Consider the following 22,500-nt stretch of genomic DNA (forward strand, 5'->3'; position numbering starts at 1 on the left):
CACGTTACTCTTGGCACGCTTGCTAAACCTAAACCGATTTATTATTGACCTGGGTCACGGAGATGATACTGTGTTCCGCACGTACGTCTACATATGTATATATACTTATATACGCTTTTCTCTCTCTCTCTCTCTCTCTATTTATTTGCTAACTGTTTGTCCTGTGATAGTCTACTACTTGTTTGTTTTTGTTGTATGTTGTCCAAAAAAAAAAAAAAAAAAAAAAAGAAAAGAAAAAAAAACCAGAAGGAGAGATAAGAAAAAATTAGAAGAAGAAAAAACGAACAAGAAGAAAAGGAAAGGAAATGAACTCGTACTGTATTTATATCTACTTATACACCCGTGCTTATGTACACGCATATACACACACACACACACACATATATACACATTATATATGTTATAATATACTTGTGTATAGACATACATATATACTATCGATTTTCTCTTTTATTTTTCTCTCTCTCTTGAGACACGTACGTTGATCATTGTATAGGATGGGTCAAAAGTTTTTGGGTAATTTTAAAAATAACTTTTATTATTCAGTTTTTTTTTTTTTTTTTTTTTTTTTTAAATTATCATTATTATTTATTTATTTCTTTTTTTTTTGTTTTTTTGTTTTTTCAGACCTTGTTATCGCTTAGTTATTATTATTTATTTTTTTATATTTTCAAATTGTAGAATTACAAACCTTAATCTTACAATATTAAAAATTTTCGCAAAAGAGTAATTCCATTTTTATAATCATCTAGGAACTTTTGTCTCATATATATATATATATATACCGTTGATTCTTCTTTCATACACATACACACAGACATCGATTCTTTTTTTTTTTTTTTCTTTTCGATAAACTAATTAAAAGGAAAAGCTTTGAGAGTTACTTCATTTAAAATCTAGATTTCCGTTTTTAAAAGAAATCATGTTCGACTTTATTTCATGAAAAGAGTTTCTATCCGAGGAACGCGCTAATTTAATCGACCGTCTAAAGTTTCGAGTAACTTCATTACACATTTCTTTCCCTTTAATTCTTCCTCTCTCTTTCTATCTCCCCCCACCCCACCTCTTTTTCCACCTTATTTTTTTTTCTTTCTTTCTATATTTTTTCTATTTTTTTTCTTTCTTTTTATATTTTTTTCTATTTTTTTTCTTTCTTTCTTTCTTTATCCTTTTCTTTCTTTTCTCTCTTCATTATCGTTTCATAAAACGATGTGTTGAAAGACGTGGACTAGAAGACAGACATTTGAATCCAAAAGTAAAATTTTAATTTTCCCGCCATGCACTGTCGTCGAACAAAAAAAAAGAGAGAGAGAGAGAGAGAGAGAGAGAGACATAGCTATAGAGATAGATAAATAGATAGATAGATAGATAAGGTAGATAGGTAGATAGAGTGAGACAAATAAAATCTTTTGCAAGTTTCGTACGGGGAGCAAACGACGGATCCTGAAATACGCAAGAGGAGACTCTGATATCTGAACGAGTGCCAAGAATTTATATTTTCTTCTCTTTGTTTTAACCGTCGTCAACTTATTTTCTCCCCTTTCCCTCCCCTATCCTCATGCTCTATCTTTCTCTCTCTCTCTCTCTCCATTTTCTTCTTCATTTTCTTCTTCTTCTTCTTCTTCTTCTTCTTTCATCTTCTTTTTTTTACAACTTGAAAAGAGTAATGCAACCATGGCGTAAAGTAATGCAAAGTAGGATGAAATAACTTAAACGTTTCAGAATTTTTGCCTTACCCGACTACTATTACAAACTTTTAACGTTATCTTGTCTCTCCTTCTCTATAAGAAAAATAAAAAGTAGAAGAAGAAATAGCTATTCCCTTTCCAGCTCTATCTTTTTCGCTAGAAAAGAAAAAAAAAAAAAAAAAAAAAGATTCTGTTCGACCAATAGAATCGTTCAGAAACATTCGAACGTTTCTATTGGTCGATTTAACGTAAAAATTTGTCGTCAAATCCGCGGCATATATATATATATATATATATATATATATATATATATATATATATATATAAAATCAATAGAAAAACAACGAATTAAAATGAAGAATAATGACGAACATCAAATTGTGAGATATCCGTGATGGTGTCTGATCGAATAATCGATGATAAACGTATACAACACGGGCCGTTCTTCATCATGTACAATAACGTACTATTAATATCCATTGATTCGATAATTAATAGGGAGATGGCGTTAGATCGGTTAGCGTTACAATTAAATTATATACGTTCGTGTGTGTGTGTGTGTGTAGATGTATTTTATAAATCGAAAATTTCATTTCTCTGGATACAGAGTACATTTTTTTAAAAAAGCATCATATCGATTACGTGTTCTACGCGTGTTTGTAAATTCATTTGGTTGACTTTTTTAAACATCAAGGGATGTCTGAAAAAAAATAATAAAAAAAAAAAAAAAAGAGAGAGAGAAGAAAGGAAAAAAAAAAGAGAAACAAAGAAAGAAAGAAGAAAAAGACAAACATAATTGTATACGTTTCGCGTGCAATGGACAGAGCAGCAGCAACAGCAGCAGCAGCAGCAGAACGTTTAAATGTCGCGCGTTTTGCGTACGAGATAAAACGTAATTATAATTGTAGGAAGGGTGTCGAGCAGTCACGTGCACTTAGAATCAACTTCACAAACACACATATACACAAAGTAAGAGAGTGAGTGATTGAGTGTGTGTGAGAGAGAGAGAGAGATAGATAGATAGAAAGAGAAACATACGTACGTGTGTACGCTTATATATACACAAGCGCATTATATAGAAGAGATAAAATCGTGAATTCGATCGCTGCCACGTAGACGAACATATGCAACGCTTGAACTATCGTATACGTACACATTGACATTAACGCACACATACTTATACACATACACATGTATATACATATATATATATATATATATATACGATCCATAATAATACACTGGCGAAAACTTAGCTTAGAGTTCGTGCTGAAGTACGTAGCTGAAATTATTGCACCTTTCTGCATATCTGAATGATGCTACGCCATCATCCTAGAAGAGCAGCCCTCTCGGAAGGTTTTCCGGTACTCCCTTTATTCTATTCCACTTTCTTCTGCATTCTCCTTTCTCTCTCTCTCTCTCTCTCTTTCTCTCTCTACTCTTGAAAGGTTTCTACTCAGTACACTTCACACCATGATCGTTCCCCTAGAGTTTTGTCTCTCTCTCTCTCTCTCTCTCTCACACACACACACGCACATATATTTATCTACTCTTTCTTTCTCACTCTCTCTCTTTCTCTTATACACGTCGTACACACATTTACACTCTCTTTCTTTCTTTTCCTCATACATTTACCTTCTCTCTCTCTCTCTCCCTCTCTCTCTCCCTCTCTCTCTCTTTCTCTCTGACTTTGTAATCTACTTTCTACTCTCTTCGTTTTCATCTAAAGTAGTCGTTCATTCTCACCCAACATGCATATATCCATCCACCTCCCTTGAAAGCACCTTTCTAGGCTCCTACCATTCCCTATCTAGCATCGGCGAAGTGCTTCCATGACAAATCTCATTACACTACGTTTTTACGCTCTGATGAGGACGGCAACGACATCAACGTGGGGAGTATCCTCGTTGTGACTGGGGTGCTTCTAGTGTCTACACTTGATATAGTAGTTTGTAGTGGTAGAGTAGAGCCCTTTTTTTTTTTTTTTTTTTTTTTTTTTTTTTTTTTTAAGGTTTCTCTCGTCATTCTTCTTCTTCTTCTTCTTTTTCTTATTTGGAAGTAAATAATTTCTGTTTTACACACACACACACACACACACGCGCGCGCGCATTCTCCTCCCCCCTCTCTCTTTCTCTTTCTCTGTGTATGTATGTGTGTGTGTGTGTGTGTGTGTGTGTGTGTGTGTGTGTACTTGTATTCTTTTTTTATCTTTATTACATTCGTTTAAAATTTGTCACGTCAAAAACGTTGACACGAATTGATAAATATTTGGCAGAATGAAAATATTTCTAATAAAAGTTTGACAAAACCTTATGAAATAATACGATGATATATGAACAATCGCATTTATCTTATCTATTAAGATCTATATTTAAGTGAAAATTACAGAATCAACATTGACACAGATACGTAATCAACTCTTAAAAGCGTACGATTTATCGTGGACATTTATTAAATTATTCCTATTCATCACGAACTTGCTTCTTCATCTCTTTCTCTCTCTCTCTCTCTCTCTCTCTCTCTCTCTCTCTATCTCTCTCTTTCTCTCTATCTATCTATCTATCTTTCTTAATTCATTGCAAAAGTGTTCGTTTTGGATTCTTACCTAGAGGTAATAATCAGGCGCAGGGTTCTTCGTGCGAAATAAATACGTCTGGCTGCGTTTTTGGCGTTTGAAGAAGAGAGCATTATGTCTTCTACGATTAGAAGATGATCTGATGAGAAAGAGAGAGAGAGAGAGAGAGAGAGAGAGAGAGAGAAAGGGAAGGAGGGAGAGAGGGAGATAAATGTTGAAGCATATGAGCACATGACATCCAAAGACATACTGGAAATCGGCCAGGGCCGGAAGCCAATCAAACAGATTCGAATTATCTCCGATTCCATTATCCTTTCGATCACACGCAAATTTTCTTCGCTTTTATCTCTCTCCCCTTTCTCTATCTATATATTTATGTTTTATTTATTTATTTATTTTTTATTTATGCACATGTATACGTATGTATGTATGTATGTATGTACAACGTATGTATGTTCTGTATGTAATACTGAAATTTTTAATACAGACTGAACCGAATGTGTCTAAACGAATTTAAAAATCGATCATTCTTTCGTGAGAATTTTTTGGATTAGTTTTTATCATTTCCTTTTTTTTTTTATTTTTTTTTTTTTTTTTTTTTTTTTGTTTCGTTTCCCTTGTTTTCCCCGTTCGTTTTTCAAAATTTAAAACTACAAGCGTAGGAATTTTTTTGTTTTACATTTTTTTTTTTTTTTTTTTTTTTTTTTTTTTCGTCGAATCTTACGAAGGGAAAATGTATTGATATGAAAAACAAAAAAAGAATAACTCGAAGAAGATTTGATATTAGAGTTTCGTAGGAAGGGAATCTTTTTTCGTTGTTTTCGTAATTGATTTTGTCAATATCACCGAAGGACTTTTGATTTTATTATTATTAAAAATTTCGATATTCCTTGTTATACGTACACGATTACACATATACATATGTCGATCTTTATATCTGTTTTCTATCTTTCTGTATTTTTGTTGCAATGTATTCTTTTATTTTTCCTTGTAATTTTTATTTATAAAATACTATAATTATATAAGTATGTAAAAAAATAACTTTCATATAATACATGAACATTTATGAGCGAAAGAGAGAAAGTATGTGTGTGTGTGAGAGAGAGAGAGAGAGAGAGAGAGAGAGAGAGAGAGAGAGAGAGAGAGAGAGAGAGAGAGAGAGAGAGAGAGAGAGAGAGAGAGAGAAAGAAAGAAAGAGAGGAAAGAATAAGAACAAAAAAATTTATTTGACTATCGATTTATATCAATTATCGACTATCCATTATCGTTCTCGATCATATATATATATATACATATAATATATATACTTGTTATCACAGTTTTGTCTTTTTATTACATAGTTCTTTTACTTTCTTCAATTAAGTTTTTTTTCTTTTTTTTTTTCTTTTTTCTTTTTTTTTCTTTTTTTTTCTTTTTTTTTTTTTTTTTTTTTTTTTCTTTTTTTTTTTTTTTTTTTTTTCTTATTGTTTCATTATTCACACGTGTATCTGTGTACGTATGTACGATACATATGTACATACGTATGTACGTAACTTTTGTCGATTTTTCGAGATTAAATTCGACTAATTAAAACCAACCGGCGGTGTTCGTTAAAAAAACTCGTTTCAAGCGTAACTTTCTTTCTCTTCTTCCCTCTCTTTCTCTCTCACTCTCTCTCTCTCTCTCTCTTTTTCTCTCTTTTCGTCGCTTGTTAATTGCTACGTTATCCTTTTTTATTCGCTTTTCTCCTCTCTCTCTCTCTCCCCCTTTCTCTATCTCTATCTCGATCTCTTTTCGTATTTGTTTTTCAACAAACCGGAAGATTTTTTTCTTCCTGTTATTTTGTCAAACAATGTCAGGGTCATCGGCACGATAATTTCTTTTTCTCTCTCTCTCTCTCTTTCTCTCTATCTCTATCTATATATCTATCTCTATCTCACGCATGCATGCGCACACACACGCACACAGACACTCACAGAAATGTTTTACCTGGATTGCGAAAATTGCATCGGCTAAAACTACATCGACAGATAAAATGTTTGGCCAAAATCCAAATTCTTATCTTTGATACGTCTCGGGCGTACCGACATTTTCTTTAGCTTAAGAATACGTGCTTTTTATAACACACTTAAGATAAATTTTAAGTCGAGTTCCTCTTTCGTTGTACATATGTATGTATGTATGTAAGTAATCGATATATTTCCAGTCATCGTTCATCATACTTAATCATCATTTGATTTCACGAATTATATCTTCATCGTAGTAAATCATTGAGAAAGTTAAATCGAGGAAGGAAAAAAGAAAAGAAATGAAACAAATCCAATTTCGTGACGTTAACGCGCACGTGTAAAAAGAAATTACCATTTGCGAACGATATATAAGAGAAAAAAATCAAAAATGAAATAAAAGAATAATAATAATAATAATAATAATAATAATAATAATAATAATAATAATAATTATATTTCAAACAAAATTACTCGAAAATGATAATGTAAAAATTATAATAATTTTAATAACAATTTCCATCTTATTTTAATGATAAAAAAAAAAAGTATTGATAAAAAAAAAAAAGGTTAATACTTAAATGGAAGAATAAAGGTAGACATATTAATTCGAAAATTAGGAATTCATCGGAGGCAAAATTTCGATTTTGTTGAAAGAATATATAGTAGTAATATTGATCTAATTCAAAAATTTCGATCCCATCGAAGCAAAAGATCTCAAAACTTTTGTCGAGAGAAATAAAATAAATGATTAAGTATATAACTCAACTTCCTTACTTTTTTTCTCTCTTTTTCTCTTTCTCTTTTTTTTTTTTTTTTCTTTTTCTTTTTCTTTTTCTATGCTTTCTTCATATCACGATAACTGTGATCTACTATCGATGAAAACACACATGTTACGTAAAAATCAATCTCTTCCTAAATCTTATAGACTTTCGACAAAGTTTTCTCTACTTTGAAGAAACAGAGAAAGAGAGAGACAGGGAGGGTGGGGGAGGGGGAGAGAAGAGAGAGAGAGAGAGAGAAATAGAAAGAAAAAGAAGAACTGGAATATTGCCAGGGCCAACGGCCAATTGGTCATCCTCGTAAATCGGGGACCCATCGTCTAGTTTGTCTAATAATTCAAAGACGTAGTCAAATTTTTTATTATTATCTTTTTTCTTTTCCCTTCCCTTTCTTCCTTTTTTTCTTCCAACCTTTTTCTCTCTTTTTTCTCTCTCTTTTTTTTTTTTTTTTTTTTTTTTTTTTTTTTTTTTTAATTATGTAAAAACAATTAAGGAGCCCGATGCAAAAGAAAGATATGCCATGATATATACAATATAATATTTTGAAATATTAATTTTCTTATAGGGGGGTTTTTTTTTTGTTTTTAGTATTTCAATACAAATTGCGTTATTAAAATCGCTTCTTTTCTTCTTCTTCGTTTTTCTTTTTTCCTCACATCAAAAACATAACGTTATTGTTAAAAACAAAACTGAATAATACATAGTTATAAGGAAATAACAAATAAACACAAAGAAAGAGAGAGAGAGAGAGAGAGAGAGAGATTTTGAATCTTATATTATTAATTTTCTTATAAAATATAATCATGTTCGTTAGAATTTTTATTTATCGAATATCTAAAATTTGTTGGTTAAATTAATTTAAATCGTTTGACAATTTCAAGATGATCTTCAATGATTTTCACAATTTAAAACGAAGCACATCGAAAATTTGACTTTTATTTTATTTATTAATTATAATATCAATACAAATGAAGCTGGGTCTATAATTTTCATGGAAATAAAAAAAAAAAAAAAAACAATTAAAAAGAAAAAAAAAATTTTTTTTTTTTAATCTGGATAGAACAAAAATTGATAGAAGTTAGAATGAAATTACAAAGACACGAATCAATGTTTTTACTTAAATAATTTCAACTTATTAATATCCGAAGATATTGTTTCTCTATATTTTACTTATTTTATTTTATTTTCTTTAAATTTTACTTTTTTATTTTATTTCCTGTAATGCGTGTAAATCCGTAAAATGGATTGAAAATAAAAAAATAAAAAGGAGATTAAAAACTAACTTTACGAAGGTTGTTCTCTTATATATATATATATATATATTTTTTTTTTTTTTATTTGGGAGTTAGGAATTTTAGGGGGTTAAGTAGTCATTAAGGGATAATAAATAAACGCCAACAGGTGGTAGAATTAATTAAAAAAAAAAAGAAGAAAATCTAATTTTGGATCCCTCAATTATTATCACAATGAACGTTCATATTATTTATTATGTGACTAAATTAATAAAAATTTCATTTTAAGAACACAATAATAACACAATAAACTCGTTCATTTATTTATGCATTTATTCATTATTTACTTAATTTTTTTTTTTTTTTTTTTTTTTTTTCTTCTAATAAGAAAAATGTGATAAGGAAAAGATTATAGAAAAAGAAGAAGAAGAAAAAAAAAGAAGAGAAAAATAACTTGAAAAAGAATTCTTTGGTTGAGATTGCAAAAATTTATCCCGATCTTTGAAGATCCAGTAAATTTGAACGATCCTTAAGGTCTCAGGAGAAAGAGCAATGGTAATTGGCTCAATGCCCAATTCTCTTTTCTCGCGTCTCTCATCGTCGTTTTGTTCCAGCTATATTTGTTCCACAACTGCTATCTCTAATTTGCCGTACGACGACGATACTCTCGTCCAGTTACGCTTCTTTCCTTCGTTGATCAAAAGGATTTCGTGATACATTCTATCTGCAATTGTCTAATTTATTTCTTACTTTTCCTTTTTCTCTCTCTCTCTCTCTCTCTCTCTCTCTTTTTTTTCTTCGATAAAAAATTAAGTAATTATTTTAACGATAAAAAATTGTCAACGAATCGATCCAACTCTTAGTCGAAAATTTTCTCCATATAATTCTGTTCAATTTATTATTATTATTATTATTATTTTATTATGTTGATAAAAAATTATTAACAAATTGATCTACTTCCTTGTTCAAAAAATTTTCTATGTCATACTGTTTAAATTTTTTTTATTCTTTTTATTTATTTATTTTTTTTTTTTTATTTTTTGTTTTTAATTTTATTTTATTATGTCGGTGAAAAATTGTCAATTAATCGATATAATTCCTTATTCCAAAATTTTCTTTGCAATAGTTTAATATTTTTTTCATTATTATTATTATTATTATTATTATATTATTTATGTTAGTAAAAATTCTCCAACAAATTGATATAATTCCTCGTTGAAATTTTTTCCTCATGTAATCCTATATTTAATTTATTATTATTATTATTATTATTATTATTATTATTATTATTATTATTATTATTATTATTATTATTACTTTATTATATCGTTAGAAAATAATCAACAAATCGATTTAATTACACATAAAAAAAGCTTTTCTCCATAATAATGTTTAATTCTATTTTTTTTTTATTCTTTTCTTCTCTTATCTTTCCCTTTAATTATTATTGCATCAATTAAGAGTGGGGTGGGGGGGGGGGGGAGAAAAAAAGAAAAAGAAAAAAGAAACCATATCTCAATAAATCCTTCGTCACATTTATTATCATATATCAAAGATTTTGAAAGGATCTATCAATAATTTTTATAATATATACAATATTCAAAATTACTTTAAATTAATTACATTTAATTATATATATTTCTAATCTTATGAGATTATTAGAATCGTGATTGAAGAAGAAAAAAAAAAAAAAAAAGAAAGAAAAAAATTTCCAAGATGAGAAGAAATCGCATCGGTGTGTCTTATGTATCGATTGAAATATATACGCATACACGTCATAGAAGAGAAAAGAAATCTTAGACGATGTAAATCATTGTAAAAGTAAAATGCGAAAGTGGGACGAGAAAGAAACTTGACTCGGAAAAAGTAATAAAGAAGGAGGAACGTGTATGCATCCGATATCTTTACTCCAAAGAGATAATTATCATTAGAGATAAGATGAAAGTCGCGGCGCGTTTCTTTCTTCACGAACAAGTTTCTCCTTCCCCTCCCTTTTTTCATTTTTTTTTCATTTTTTTTTTTTTTTTTTTTCCTTTTATATTTACGTTTACATGTATATATAAATGTCCTGTAAAAGAAAGGAAGTAAATCACGAATCGTAGAGATAATTTAAAAGAGTTAGTTTATTTAATCGGTTTATACGTTCTCTGAATATTCATTTCGGATTAGCATTTAATCTTGAAATAAAAAAAGGGGTGGCTTTTGTAAAACTTCACTTCCCCCCCCCCCGTCCGCCATCCCTTTTTGAATAACTTAACCAAAATATATTTTTATACTTTTGACATTTCTTTCGGGCAAAGGACTCGGACAATAATAATTGATATTGGTATTTTTAAAAGATAGAGGGAAAAAAAAAGAAAAGAAGAAAGAAAGAAAACTATGATAATGTTCACGTTGATGACTTAAAGATCTAATCACTTTTATGATCGAACGAACAAGTAAATCTTTTTATTCATTTTTTTTTTCTTTTTTTATTCTTTTTTTTTTCTTTCTTTTTCTTTTTATTTTTATTTTTATTTTTATTTGCCCCCAATTATTTCTTTACTCGAAATTAATTTTCACTGATAGTTCCTGTTTATAGATCTAAATTTCCCCTCCCTTCCTCGGCCTACCCCAAAGCTATACATCCCCCCCCCCCCTCTCTCTTTCCTGTACGTATTAATATAACTTTGAAACGTAATTTTCTATAAGCCATTTACTGATAAAGAAACATATAATTATTATCGTACGATAAACGAATATATATGGTATCTCAATGATTTATTTATTTCATGGGCTTTTTGATCAATTTGAAATAAATAATTGTGTGTGTATTTCACTGTAAAAATGTAAAATAAAAATTGTTAAATAAGAGTAATACTCATTAATTTAAGATAGTATAATTATTATCTAATTACGTATTAACTTAATTAATCGCTATATTGTACAATAATGTTAGTATAATAAAGTGTAGATTAATAATCATTAATTTTATTTAATCTAATTATACGATCTGACTAAACTAATAACAGAATTATTACGATAAATGAAAGATTTATTATCACTCGTTTAAAGTAATCTAATTATTATTTGATTAATAATTAAATGAAAAATGATAAAATAAATCAAAGCATTATTCATTTTGTATTAAATAATTTGACATAATCTAATTATCTAATTCTAAATCTAAACCGTGTCGATCTATAAATTGACTGAAAAAATTGGATGATCTAATTATTATCTAACATTAAATCAGAATCGCATATCTATTTGCAAATTGACGATGGAAGGTGAAAAGAGAACAAAAAAAAAAAAAAAAATGACCGATCTAACGATCATCGAATTTTATAAATTTTATAATTTTAAAATAAATTTTATAAATTTATTTAAAAAATTTATTTTAAGAATTTTATAAATTGACAAAAAAAAAAGAAGAAAATCAATTTCACGATCTAATTACTACCTAATCTATTAAATCTAAATCATGTCTGTCTATAAATTTGCACAAAAAAAAAAAAAAATAAAAATAAAAAAGAAGAGAAAAATCTGAAAATCTAATTGTTATCTAATTTTATTAAATCTTATTTTATGAATCGATCAAGAAGAAAAAGAGATTTGAGTTCGTCCAAGTTTTTATCTGATATCGTAACGAAAAAAAAAAAAAAAAAGAAAAAGGAAAACGATTAGGAATCACCGAAATAGATTTCTATATAAAAAAACGAGAGCAAAAAAAAAATTGGCATAGATGGGCAATAAGAAAAGAAAGAAGAAAAAAAATGAAGGAGAAGGAAGAAAGAAAATACGGACAAATAATAATAATAATATTAATAATAGTTCTGATAAAGAAAAGAAAAATGGATAATGCAAATGAAATTCTGTGCCACCTTTGAAGAGACATTTGTTTGAGGTATTCATCGATCCAATTGTAAATAGTCTTCGTGTAAGTTCTTCGAAACGCGACTGGTATGCACAAGGAGGTAGACGAAGACGAAGACGAAGACGAAGACGAAGATGAAGACGAAGACAAAAAAGAAGAAGAAAAAGTAATAGTAGAAGAAGAAGAAGAAGGAGAAGAGAGGATCCGCGTGGGTATCATCGTGTCTAAGTTTAGAGAAGAGCACGAACGCATACCTGCTTACCCAGAAGTCTAGGCGATGACATTATCGCGGGGTCAGAACGTGTCAGAGGGATAGAAAGAGATAGGAACTGTGTGAGTTGCCCTGGACATACCACGCTTGCGTACCTACATGAAACTAATTATAGTTTCACGTACCGAGCGTGTCCAAGTCCACGCTTACCCAGCATAAGCTTTATCTATCTATCTACATATTTATCTCTCTCTCTATCTCTATCTCTATCTATTTATCTATCGATCTATCTATCTATGTATTTATCTAATTCTACTGATCGCATTTATCCTTTTTCTTTTAACGATAAGTTCTTAATGTTAATAAATATATAGTATATTGTATATTATTTATATATATATATATATATATATATATATATATATATATATATATATATATATATAGTATACTTTATACAATATGTACGTTGATAAATAAAATATAGAATTTTCAGTGATTATATGTATGTGATACAAAAGTAGGAATGAATAATTTAATAGAAATTTTATAATAATAATAAATAATGTATCTGTGTTAATGTATTGTTTTAATGATATAAAATATCTATCTGTTTATCTAATTCGACTCGTCGCAATTGTTTTTTTCCTTTTGACAGTAAATTTTATCGACGTTATATATACTATACGTCATAATATACTATATGTAAATTTATTATATACTATATAGATAGTATAATGTACGATTATTAGATTATGGTTATAATATAAAATAATTGATTATATATATATATATATGTTTTTATTATTATAATATATTAATTATATATTAATATAATTTATATAATTATAATAATTGAATGTAGGAAATTAGAAATACTTATCTCCTTACTATTTCTAATATTTTATATTTAACACTATTATATATTATAATATTATAATATTAATTATATATATATATATCAATTTAATTTATATTATTATAATAATTGATTATAAATATATATTATAATAATAATTGAGTATAGGAAATTAGAAATATTTATCTCTTTACTATTTCTAATATTCTATGTCTAATATTATTTTACGTTATAATAATATAATATTAAGTAGATATAATTTTTGTAAATTTCTAAATCTGTATGTGTGTGTGTGTGTATGTTGTGTGTTTAGTAAATAGAAATATTTTGGGAAATATTTGTGTGTATTAATCTATTAATGTCATGTATTACAATTAGTTAGAAATTAGATGTGTTTGACATTACACTAAGAGTAGTATTATAGGTTTATTATCGTCAAATCTTATTGATTTAACATTGAAGGAATATAAATTGAATCCTATTTGATATGATAGATTGATGGACGCTAGTAAGATGCAGGTATGATCTTTGATGGATTAGGTTGAACGTTTAAAATATGATGGTTGGTTTTAAATAGTTAGACACGTATTATCGAACTTAATAATACATGATAAATCAACCTACGATGATTTCAGCAAATTTTTCTTTTCAACTATAAGGAAATTAATCAACAAAATAGGTTCTCTTTCTGTGTTTATCAAAAGGTACATACACATATAATCATACATAGACACACATAAACACACACAGAGAAAGAGAGAGAGGGGAGGGGGGAGAGAAAGAAAGTACTTTAAAGTTAAATCGAGTTACATTCAATGAACGATACTAACTCGTAAAATTTAATCACATCTCACCAATCTTCCGATCGACATATACCTTTTCTAATGTTTTAATTAATCGATAGAATAGAATATGTTTCTAATGGCGTTTTTTATTATTTTTTTTTTTTTTTTATTTTCTGTTACAGGAGGTAGGAAGTATCATCGGAAAAAAGGGAGAAATCGTCAAAAGGTTCCGTGAAGAGGTGAGTCATATATATCTATATATATACACAATATTTACTTTTTTCGTCACGAGATTGATATACTGAAAATTAATATTTGCCAGTTTTAATTTTTAATTTTTAATTTTATCGTTTAATAGAACAATAATAAATTATAGAAGTGTATGAAAATATTACATATGGATACATAAGTACCATCTATTAATGACAAAAAAAAAATATATGTATATACACATACCTATGATGATAATTTTTTAACATAAATTTTCTTATTTTCTTATTTCAAATGTAAATGTAAATAAATGATTCATAATAATAATATTATTATTAATAATAATAATAATAATAATAATAATAATAATAATAATAAAATATAAATTAAATTAATTTTCTATTAAAATTTATCGAGTGAATATTATATAAATAATATAGAGCAATTGTGTGTATGTGTGTGTATACACTTATACTAATAATTTTTAAATGTAAATTTTATTATTTTGTCATTTCAAATATAAATATAAATAAAAATTAATAATAATAATAATAATAATAATAACAATAATAAAATATAAATTAAATTAATTTTATATTTAAATATATCCAGTAAATATTATATAAATAATATGAAGAGATAACGTGTATGTGTGTGCGTATGTGTGTATTTACAGCTATGACAATAATTTTTTAAATATAATGATTATTTTATTTCAAATACAAATAAAAAATTAATAATAATAATAATAATAATAATAATAAAATATAAATTAAATTAATTTTATATTTAAATATATCGAGTAAACATATAGATAATACAGATATATAATGTATATAATAATTAAGATAACATTTAATTTTTTTTTATTTATTTATTTATTTTGTATATTTTAATAACAGTCCGGTGCAAAGATCAACATATCCGATGGATCTTGTCCCGAACGGATAGTGACCGTAACCGGGCCAACGAATTCGATCTTCAAGGCGTTCACGTTGATATGCAAGAAATTTGAGGAATGGTGCTCCCAGTTCCATGACATCCAGGGTGGTGGTGCTGGTGGTGGCGGTGGCGTACCAAGGCCACCGATTACACTGAGACTGATTGTACCAGCTTCTCAATGTGGCTCGCTCATCGGTAAAGGTGGCTCAAAGATCAAGGAGATACGCGAGGTTACAGGGGCCTCGATTCAGGTCGCCTCCGAAATGTTGCCGAATTCGACGGAACGAGCGGTCACCATATCAGGCACGAGCGAAGCCATAACGCAATGCATATACCACATCTGCTGTGTTATGCTAGAGGTACGATTTAACAAAGATTTGAAAACAAAAACAAATTGCTTTTCAATTTTTCTCCTTTTTATTTATGTATTTATTTATTTATTTATTTATTTCATTATTCATTTCATTATTTTCTTCCTATTATTTATTTTATATCTTTTTTTTTTTTTTTTTTTTTTTTTTTTTTTTTTTTTTTGATAGAGTTTCATTTTTATGAGGAATTTGTTTTTCTTCTCTCTTTTTTTTTTTCTTTTTCTTTCTTTTTTATGAGTTTCGAAGTAATAACGTATTCGATTATCCCATAAATAATGACCCATCTTAATTTTGAAACGATACGTGCGAAAAAAAAAAAAAAGAAGAAGAAGGCGAAAAGAAAAGTGCATATTACTTTGATCCAAGAAATTTTTCTCATCGTCGTTTAGAAACTTTCGTTTGTCATTTTGACATTTACATGCGATTAGTTTCTGGTCGCGAAAAACTTTTTTCTCTTTTCTTTTTGTGGGCTGTGATCCCTTGACCTTCGTTCGTCCTCGAGTTTCCGTTTGTTTCCCCCGAACGAATCCTCTTTGACTTTTACGAACATTATACGTTACAAACTTTTGCTCAGTGACCGCATCTCATAAATTTGACATATTTTATTTATTATCGCTGTTGCCATAGAAGCAATATGCTGTTAAATATGTTCCAAATAATCCTTCGACATGTCCGCGATAACGTTTATTTTTCTCGATCTTAAATCCGCGTGTGTAATATTAAAACGGCACGCAATTATTTGAAACGCACCAAGCGTATTTCTAATAAAACGATTTGACCAATGAAAAAAGAAAATGGGTCATTACTTGTGGAATGATTTAACATATAAGATTGTCAATTAAACATTAATAGTTACAAAATATCGATGAATTTCTATCGTAATTGAAACATATCCTAATTATTTATCTCATTGAGAAATTGTTACAAACTTTTGGAAAAACAATTCCAAATGACGCTTAAGAGATTTATTTAGAAATAAAGAGAAAAGAAAAAAAAAATTATACTTTCATTAAGACCTTTCGAAATTATCTATCATTTGAATGAAATAATATAAATCTGATCTTGTAATACACCTCATCAAAATGTAATTCTTAATAAAAATTCATGTACATATATACATACATAAATACATATATACATAAGTAATAATAGATCTAACGATAGAAAGAAATGAACATAATCACTGTATTCGGCTTCGTGCGTTGTTCTTTTTTCTGTTTCAGTCCCCTCCCAAAGGTGCCACGATCCCTTATCGCCCCAAACCCCAAGTTGGTGGGCCACTGATCCTGGCTGGTGGGCAAGCCTACACCATCCAGGGTAATTACGCGGTGCCCGCCCACTCGGACGTAAGTACAGTATTGCCATTGCCCGCGCCCGCTGCCGGGCCCACCCCGCCCTCGCTGAACACCCAAACTTTGACGACCTCGCCCTTCGCGGCCCACCCTTCCTCCTCGGCCTTTGCCGCTTCTCACGGGCATCCGCTCCTATCCACCGCCCACCTTACCAGCCCACATCATCCTCTACACCCAAGCCCCTTACACGCCAGCGTGGCAGGCCTCGCCGACCCCCTGCTGAAGAGTGGACACTTGCAGGCAGCCCTCCCGCCCGCACACCTCGTGGCAGACGCCGTAAGTCTTTTGTTTTTCGTGATCCACCCCAATCCACCAAGAACAACCGTCTACTGCCACCCTTAAACCACCCTTATACCCTCACTACCATTCAAAACTTATCACCTTCCGTTAATTGATATTATATATATATATATATACATATATATATATATATATATATATATATATATATATATATATATATATATATGTGTATATGTGTACTTATATATATCTATATTTATATTTATATATATATATATATATACATATATATATATATATGTATATATGTCTTTTTTCTGGTACACTCCTACACGTACATATATACATAGTTCACTTACACATGCATCCGACACTATTATTATTACTACTACTGTTTCTAACTTCTTTTTCTTCTTCTTCTTCTTCTTCTTCTTCTTCTTCTTCTTCTTCTTCTTTTTCTTCTTGTTTGTTATATTTACCTTAGTCCATATTCCTTGGCAGGTTTCTATCTTATCTTTTGGTACAAAGAATTAATTCGATGACGAAGATTATTCTTTTCTTTTCTCTCTCTCTCTCTCTCTCTCTCTCACTCTTTTTTTTTTTTATTTTTCTTGATTCTATCGATATTTGGATATAAAACTCTGGTTAAATTTCCTTTGTTATAATTTATAATATAATTTTATATCGATTTTTCCTTCGTTCATTAAGTGTCGAGTAAACGATAAGTCCGAGCAAGCACTTATTCTCTCTCTCTCTCTCTCACTCTCTCTCTGGTATTAATTCTCTCTCCAGTGATATTGAACGTTAAAGGTCCTTTCACGCCCTTCTGTGTTACGAGTAACCAGGCAAACACAAGGCTTACTACGATCGCGCAATTTAGTTTGTCCCAACGTTGTATTCTACGTACGTTGCGATGGCTCTTGAAATTCTAGCGACAGGTCAGAGGGTATCGTCATTAACTTGAGTCTCTTAGTCTTGTGTTCGTCAGTATGTTGCTGAAAAGGATTACCGTTGTGGCCGATGGAAAATTAACGTTAACCATTCTAATAAGACTATATTTTCTTAAAAGCTATCATCAGAGAAATTCGATTTTCTTTTCTATTTTTTTTTCTTTTTTTTTCTTTTTTCTGATCGAAGAAAAAACATTTGCTCCGTTCGTGTTACAAAGAAGTCATTTTATTTATTTATTTATTGTTTTTTTTTTCCCCCTAATAATCGTATAAAAAATGTTGACCCCTTTTTTTTAACGTAAAAATGTTTCATGATAACGAAAAGATTCGCTTGATTTTTATTATAAAATCATTTTATTTTTATTTAACGTTTGATATATAGAAGAAGAAAAAAAATTCTTCGATTTTTTTTTTTTTTTTTTTTTTTTTTTTTTTTTTTTTTTTTTTTCTTTTTTTAACGTAGAAAATTCTGTAAAATATCTCGAAAAAATTTATTGAATATTTCTTACAAACAATCGTGCTTAGTTAAGATTATCGACTTTAAAAAATAAAAAAATTACGAAGGAAAATTATTTTCACTTTTTTTTTTGAGTGGCAAAATTTTTATAATATCGAGCAAAGAAGGAGTAGGATCTTTAACGAAAAAAAAAAAACTTGCTGGAAATATTATTATTTATATAAAAAGTTTTTATTTCGTTCAAAAATATCGCCGTATATAACAAAACTTCGTCCTTTCTATTGAACAGAAAGAAACAATCGATATCTTTGCACCAAATCATAATAAATCCTGATCCATGGATCCTTACATAAACGCCCAAAGGCCAATTGGCATAGTCAACAATAACAGTGACGACAACAACAAGAACAACAACAATAATAATAATAATAGTGAGACAAAGATTCTCCAACTCTCGATGCATTATCATCATTATTATTATTATTGTTATTATTATTGTTATTATTATTATTATATTTGTCTTTTCTTTCCATCAAATATTTATCGTCGTTATCTCGAAGAACTTTGATATTTCATTTAACTCGACTCGTCTTATCGTTTTCTTAACTATCAAGCCAGCACAATCAGTCGAATAATCTTAACGGTTGATTTTGCCCTCCCCCCTTCCCCACTCCCCGTCCCATTTTTTTTTATTCTCATAAATGAAAGTCACCATTTTACGTACCGTTAAATCTAAAACGATTCGGAATCGATTAATTCGATACTTCTTCTTTTTATCCTTCGAAAATCTTACTAATAGGATTTCGGGTATTAGAGAGTCCTTGAACGACTATATCACCAAAGGCGTAACGAACGTTTAATCGTATTATCGAACGATTCCGGGGGATCGTCGTTAATATTAAGATTAATTCGAAGATAACAAGAAAAGATAAGAAAAGAAAAAAGTAAAAAAGGAAAGAATACGCGTTCGATCGTCGATCTCTTTTGAAAAATAATTACGGATTTTTCGTCGCTGTACAATGAAAATATGAAAGAAAAAAAGTATTTTCATCGTTTACTCATATTAAATTTTATCAATCAAATTTTCTTCTCGAATCAAAGACGAAAGAAAGAAAGAAAAAAAGAAAAAAAAAGAAATACGTCTATCAAGATCTATTCAAATTACAAATCTCGTTTCGTTGACAATGCCAATATAGCCGAAGGTATCTTGATCTAATATAGAAGAAGAAAAAACAAACAAGAACAACAACAACAACAACAACAAAAGAAAAAAAAAGGAGATTTATCAATCCAAAATGACGTCACACGAAACTCTTAGGCCACCTGGAAACCCTTAACCTTTGTGTCCTAATACCTTTTACCTTTTCTCTCTCTCTCTCTCTCTCTCTCTCTCTCTCTCTCTCTCTCTCTCTCTCTGTATCTATATCTGTCTATATCTTTTCTATTACCTTATCTATTACCTATCATCTATATAATAACACGCATCAATAAATCCCTCGAAAATACCATGGCTTTTTGCTGGATGTCACACCCACCCCTCCCCTATACCCACCCCCTGTCAATCTAAACACGTACAGTCTTGAAAAAAATCTTCCAGAAAGAGAGAGAAAGAAAAAGAGAAGGGGGGGAGGGCAGAGAAAGAAAAGAGAAAAAGAAAATCATTTCATAAATTCTCTTTATTTCTTTTCTATTCGATATTTACATAAAAAAAAAAAAAAAAAAATAATAATAATAATAATAATAATAATGAAGGGAAAACTTTCAGAGGGATTATTTTAATGTCGATCTTTTTCTGGAACGAAAATTTAAGACTGCACGTTTTGCTAAACGTCTTCTCCGATAGCGTGACTATTCATCATCGTCTATTAATGAGTGTTCGTAATAGTCTCTTCAATATCACTACTTTCTCTCTCTCTCTCTCTCTCTCTCTCTCTCTCTCTCTCTATTTTTATCTCTATCTCTATCTCTCTCTTACCTTCTCTCTGAGATGAGAGTATCAGAAGTCAAAAGACCTTTAGATTTCCTCTTAGAATTTTCTTGAAGTATTTTCCTTATCAAAGTCTATTGATCCTATCTTATTTCTCTTTCTCTCTATCTCATCGATATTTCTTTTTTCTTTTCTCTTTTTTCTTTTTTTCTTTTTTTCTTTTCTGGTTTTTTTTTTTTTTTTTTTTTTTTTTTTTTTATTTTTCCTTTACTTGAAGCAAAAGGATCCGTCAGGATGCAAATATAAAATGAGCTTCATTTATATTTTCGACGTTTACCGTCCAACGTTATTATTCACGTTCCTCATATATATATATATATATATATATATATATATATATATATATATTTCTCTTTTATTTTTATTTTTTATTTTCTTCCTTTTTTTCTAATTTGCTTTTTCATTTATTTATTTTTTATTTTCTTCTTGTCTTCTTTTTTTTTTTTTCTTTTCCTTCTCTATTACCTCGTCAAAGACGATTTCCCTCTTGATAACGAGAAATCTTACCTACGAAATCTTATCTGTAATAATATCAGAAGAGAGAGAGAGAGAGAGAGAGAAAGAGAGAAAATGTAAAAAAGTCGCGATATAAGCGAGGGGTTAGTTAATGTTCCTTCTAGGATCGTGCAATTAATTGCTTTTTTTCTATTTCGTTTTTATTTATTTTTCTTTTTCTTCTAAATTAAAAAAACAAGAAAATACGATGAAAGAAAGAGGAAAGAAAACGATTATGAGGTCACGAGCTTCGGAGATACGGCTTTTTTTGCTTTTCATGTAAAATTGCACGTTAATGTTGCATATATCATTACGTCTTACTATGTGTATATATGCGTATTGGGTGTTTATTTGTTTCTATGTATATGTATATTGTATATATGTATACGTAAATCAATCTTTATGTATACATGTATGTATTATATTATAGCATATCTTACTCTCTCACTCTCTCTCCCTTTCTCTATCTATCTATCTATCTTTATCCATTTATCTATTTCTTTCTTTTTGTATATTTTCCTTCGTTATTTTCTTCAATGTTTTCTGTTTAATTGACTTTTTATAATTATTATCTATTCTTTTATATCAAAATATCTCTCTCTCTCTCTCTCTCTCTCTCTCTCTCTCTTTCTCTCTATTTCTCTCTCTCTCTCACACACACACACACACTGATACACGTATACACATGCACACACCTTTTTTATATCCTGGACAAAAGTGTCTAAGTGTATATGTCTATAACTATCTATTTATCTATCTATCTATCTATCTATTTATCCATCTATCTATCCATTTCTTGCTCTCTCTCTTTACTTGCGCATGCTTGCGATTGATATTTGGTTGAATATGAATTCTTTGATCTTTCTCTCTTTCTCGTTCTTTTTTTTTTTCTTTTTTCTTTTTTCTTTTCTCTTTTTTTTTTTTTTTTTTTTTTTTACTTCTTTTTCTCTTTTGCAGCAATAGAAAAAAAAAAAGAGAGGGAAAAAAGAAAGAAAGAAATAAATAAATAATGAAAGAAAGAAAGAGAGAAAGATCAAAAATCGCTTGTGGCTGTATTTCTACTACTACTACTACTACTACTCACTCTCTCTCTCTCTCTCTCTCTCTCTCTCTCTCTCTCTCTCTCTCTCTCTCTCTCTCTCTCTCCTTCCTCTTCACTTTGTGCATAGAGAGGAAGTTTTTTTGTGCATGCCATTTACTACACGCGCAACGTCGACCACGAACTACGAACTACGAACTACGAACTACGAACTTGCGACGAATTGCAATGATTTTTCCAACTTTTCGAGAGAAACAAGGAAAAAGAAAAGGAATAAGAAAAATAGAAAGAAAAAAAAAATTGTTTTTACAAAAGAAGAGAAAAATTGTTGAGAAACTGATGTTTCCGTTGCGACCCGTTTTCTTTCTTTTTTTTTTCTTTTTTTTCTTCTCTTCTTTTCTTTCTTTTTTTCTTTTTTACCTTCTTCTCAAAATGTTTTACGTCAAATGCGTTTGATATAAAACTCATTTTCCCTATTTTT

At 29.2% G+C, this 22,500-nt stretch overlaps 1 protein-coding gene across 6 annotated transcripts in view; it reads left to right on the top strand.

Annotated features, from left to right (window-relative positions):
• LOC124947989 (poly(rC)-binding protein 3) overlaps window positions 1-22,500 on the top strand; it is a 162,429-nt gene that overhangs the window by 111,256 nt on the left and 28,673 nt on the right. For 5 of the 6 annotated variants that reach the window (XM_047490921.1, XM_047490918.1, XM_047490924.1 and 2 more), the window contains exons 3-5: window positions 14,156-14,212; window positions 15,086-15,484; window positions 16,720-17,124. In XM_047490921.1, the coding sequence (XP_047346877.1) occupies window positions 14,156-14,212; window positions 15,086-15,484; window positions 16,720-17,124 (861 nt within the window). The remainder of the gene's footprint in view (window positions 1-14,155; window positions 14,213-15,085; window positions 15,485-16,719; window positions 17,125-22,500) is intronic. The other variant, XM_047490920.1, reaches the window with a different exon arrangement.

Source organism: Vespa velutina, chromosome 3 (genome assembly GCF_912470025.1).
Source record: "Vespa velutina chromosome 3, iVesVel2.1, whole genome shotgun sequence".
Taxonomy (NCBI): domain Eukaryota; kingdom Metazoa; phylum Arthropoda; class Insecta; order Hymenoptera; family Vespidae; genus Vespa; species Vespa velutina.